This window comes from Salvia miltiorrhiza, chromosome 6 (assembly GCF_028751815.1).
Source record: "Salvia miltiorrhiza cultivar Shanhuang (shh) chromosome 6, IMPLAD_Smil_shh, whole genome shotgun sequence".
Taxonomy (NCBI): Eukaryota; Viridiplantae; Streptophyta; class Magnoliopsida; order Lamiales; family Lamiaceae; genus Salvia; species Salvia miltiorrhiza.
The window spans coordinates 9,127,912-9,131,580 of record NC_080392.1 but is presented as its reverse complement, the minus strand read 5'-3'; the positions used below and the strand labels follow the sequence as shown (position 1 = coordinate 9,131,580).

At 42.3% G+C, this 3,669-nt stretch overlaps 1 protein-coding gene across 1 annotated transcript; it reads right to left on the bottom strand.

The window, feature by feature from the left end:
• Window positions 1–648: 648 nt before the first annotated feature.
• On the bottom strand, window positions 649–2,692 carry LOC130988482 (rosmarinate synthase-like). The gene is made up of 2 exons (XM_057912346.1): window positions 2,131–2,692; window positions 649–1,716 (listed from the first exon to the last, which is right to left on the bottom strand). The coding sequence occupies exons 1-2, from the start codon at window positions 2,539–2,541 to the stop codon at window positions 820–822; spliced, it is 1,308 nt and encodes a 435-aa protein (XP_057768329.1). The 5' UTR covers window positions 2,542–2,692; the 3' UTR covers window positions 649–819.
• Between the last annotated feature and the right edge of the window lie 977 nt (window positions 2,693–3,669).

Here is a 3,669-nt window from a genome sequence, read left to right as displayed (position 1 = left end):
GAGTTATTGTTATTCAAAACTATTTTAATGTTTATGAACAACATTTTTGAATTGAGTTGATATATTTTGAAGATTCACGTGTTTGTTTTATAGTGTTCGATTCGCGAACTTCGGTCGGCATGCTCGCCACGCTTGACATCTCCGCCTTGCTCGACAGTTCAATGCTCGACGCTCGACGCCTTCGCCTCGCTCGATAGTTCTTAGTTGTTCGACACTCGATGCTCGAGGTGTCAAACAATAGTTCAATTTGAACTATTGCTCGTCTTGCTCGACAGTTCAATGCTCGACGCTTGATGCCTCCGCCTCGCTCGACAGTTCTCAGTTGCTCGACATGTGATGCTCGAATTGTCGAGCAATAGTTCAATTTGAACTATTACTCGACAGTTCAATGCTCGATGCTCGACACTTGAGTGCTCGACACTTCAGTGTCGAGCAATGTGCAAATTACACATAAGAGTAAAAATGTCCTAAATGGATAGATTTTATTGTTTTGAAAAAATGAGTATATTTTATGTTCCATCTTTCAAAAAAAGTACTCCCCCATCCCACGAATCTTGACACGTATTCCTTTTTGGGTCGTCCCACGAATTTTGACACATTTTCAAACAAGGTAATAATTATTACATAAATTTATCATGAGAAAAAGAGTGATAATAAAAAATTCTTCCTTAAATTTTATATAAAATATTTTTTGTCACACACTCGAGCAGGCAATAGTGTTTATTTGAAATAAAAGATACGACAAACAAAGTGGTTGGACTCAACACACACACAATTGAGACCAACATCAAAGCATAGACATAAACAAGTTGTGGGTAATCAAATTGTGATGTTTTTGGTGGACGGAGGAATATCATAAAACAAGTTGTGAAAGGCGTCCATATGCGGCTTGAAGAGCGTGATCTGAAGCAACCAACTCCCATCACTCTCCGGATCAAGGAGCAAATAAGCCTTCCCTTCATACTGAACCACTGCCGGCCCGGCATAAACCGGCTTCCCCCACCCGAAATCCCCTTCGTAAAAGGGCAGCCGCACCCAGCTCGTAATATCAAGATTAGGACACTTCACCAAGTTTTCGCTGCGGGCAGTGGTGTTGAGGATACTCGGCAGCTGCACCTCCAAGTAGTCGATAGCCGACCTTAAATACTCGTCGTTCATTTGGGCCACCGCCCCGTTGACTTTCTCCGCCGCGAACCCCGCCGGGTTCGACACCAGTTCGCCGCACAGAGCGGTCGACGTGGTATAGAAGTTCACGTTGCCGAATAAACCCGGCGGCAGGGGCGGCTGCAGCCTCGGACGCCCGTTCACCGAGAATTTCAGCCTGGTTGGTTGGTCTGGAGGGAGGCCGCGGGCCGCACAGACGCAGCGCCACACGTGGCCGGTGACCGCCTGGTACGTCGAATAACCGCTGCAGCTCTGCTTGATGGCGCGGAGGTGGTCCGGAGTGAGTTTGAATACTGCGTGTGATGTGTCGGTGATGGGGAGAGGGGTTATGAGCTGCGGCGGGGGCTGGTATTCGTCGTGGGGGAACTTGGGCTGCGGTGGCTGCCGCGCCGAGAGGGGGCGGCGGTCCAGGACCGGGGGGACGGCCACAGAGGTGACGCCGCGGGCTATGTCAGACCACGTGTTGATGAAATGGAGGCCGGAGGTCCCATCTTTAACGTGGTGGTCGGCTGTAACGCCCAAGGAAATGCTACCGCATTTGAACCGAGTCAACTACAAAATAGTTAGTAATGTTAAGACGTTCTACTAGTAATATTTCATATTTTTTTAATACTCCCTCCGTCTCATAAAAACATGAACAAAGAGAAATGCACGGGTTTTAAGAAATGTTAGTTGAGAGTTAAAGTAAGTGGAAAATGGGTCCCACTTTAAAAGGTGTTGTGACAGTAATGAATTAATTAAGGAAAAATAGTGGTGGACCATGATGTACTAAAATGAAAAGGTTCATGTTTTTGTGAGACACCCCAAAATGGAAAAACGTTCATGTTTTTATGAGACGGAGGGAGTAAAAAATTAACTATTTAAAACATTATTAACCATACACCAACTTACTTTATGCGCTAACTACACTTTTCATAATCGTGGTGCTCGAAAATAATGGGACGGAGGGAGTGAGAAGAGATTTACCTGCAGCAGCAAAAGTGGCCAGGTGGAAATCCCCCCTGAATAATCGACTTTAGGGACGAGGGAGAGGTCGGGGGCGCGGGCCGCAAAATCACCCAAGTCATCGACTGCGGCGTCGCACTCCGCCACCACGAACAACACTCCCTCGCAGTTGCAGTTAATCTGGAGGCGCCCGTCATCCGCCTTCTCCAGCCTCCCTGCATAGGGGTAGAAGTCAACCAAAGCCCGACCAAGAGCCGCCTTCAGCAAGCCAACGTCGAAGAAGTTGGCGGCGCCATTGGAGCTGTACAAGTAGACGGAGCGGCTGTGGTAGTTACCAAGTATTTGTATGTCCAAATTTGACAGCCACAGAGTCCCACGTGGCGTTTCTGCTATTGGCTTTACCATCGTCGATTCTTTCACATTCATTCTCATGTTGTCTCAAAGAGAGAGAGAGAATGCGGAATTTCCTACGTCTCACAACCTAGGAAACAAACCCTTATAAAGAGAAGGCTGGTTTGAGTGGGTGAGAGAGAAGGAAGTAGCTGTGATTGAAAAAAGAGAACAACCTGCAAATTGTCGATGCCAAATCCCATTAAATTCTATTAATTATATAAAGCATTACAAATTTATTTTTTAGAATTAGAAGAAGTATCTATTCTCTAATCAAACAAATCACCTCGCACAATTCTATTAATTATATAAAGCATTACATATTTATTTTTTAGAATTACAAGAAGTATCTATTATCTAATCAAATAAACCACCCAGCACGCAGGTGCGATCTCTACACTACAGAAAAACTACCCGCACACATGTGGGATTGAACCGAAGACCTTTCACAAATGAGAGTTTTTGGGTGCCTCAACTTTGCCACTAGAACTAGGCTTGATCGGTAAGCAATACATATTTTATGCACCACGCTTTGTCATTGTTATATATAAAGTATTGTACATATCATATCATGGATTTATTTCTAGAGAGGCTACATTCCATATCTCAGATCGTGATTCTTTGCACGCAGACAAGATCACTATTCATGCAAAGGTGGAAACACTAATCATATAAAAATATATAGAAAAATTATCCGCATACAGAAGGGATTGAACCGAAAATTTCTAACAAAGAAGAGTCTTTGTATTTTGAATTAGGCCTCAACTTTGTACACTATAGTAACTATTTAGTATATCCATGGAGTATCTTAACAGTACAATTAAGAACACAAACGTATAAATAAAATAAGATGGCGCGGTTGCTTATTTTATTTATTGTACTCCTTCCGTCCACTAATCAATTTCTTGTTTGGTGTTCGACACGAAAATTAAGAAAGCTGAAAATGTGGTGTAAAAGACTAAAAAGGTAGTGTTAATGTATTGTGATTACTTTTACTAATCTTTGACAAGGTATTTGACATTAATAAATAAACTGAAAATACATCCGAAATAAATAAATAAACTGAAAAATTGAAAATAAATTAATAAATAAACAAAAAATTCAGAAAATAAATAAATAAATAAACTGGAAATAAATTTTTCAGAAAATAAATAAACTGAAAATTCGAAA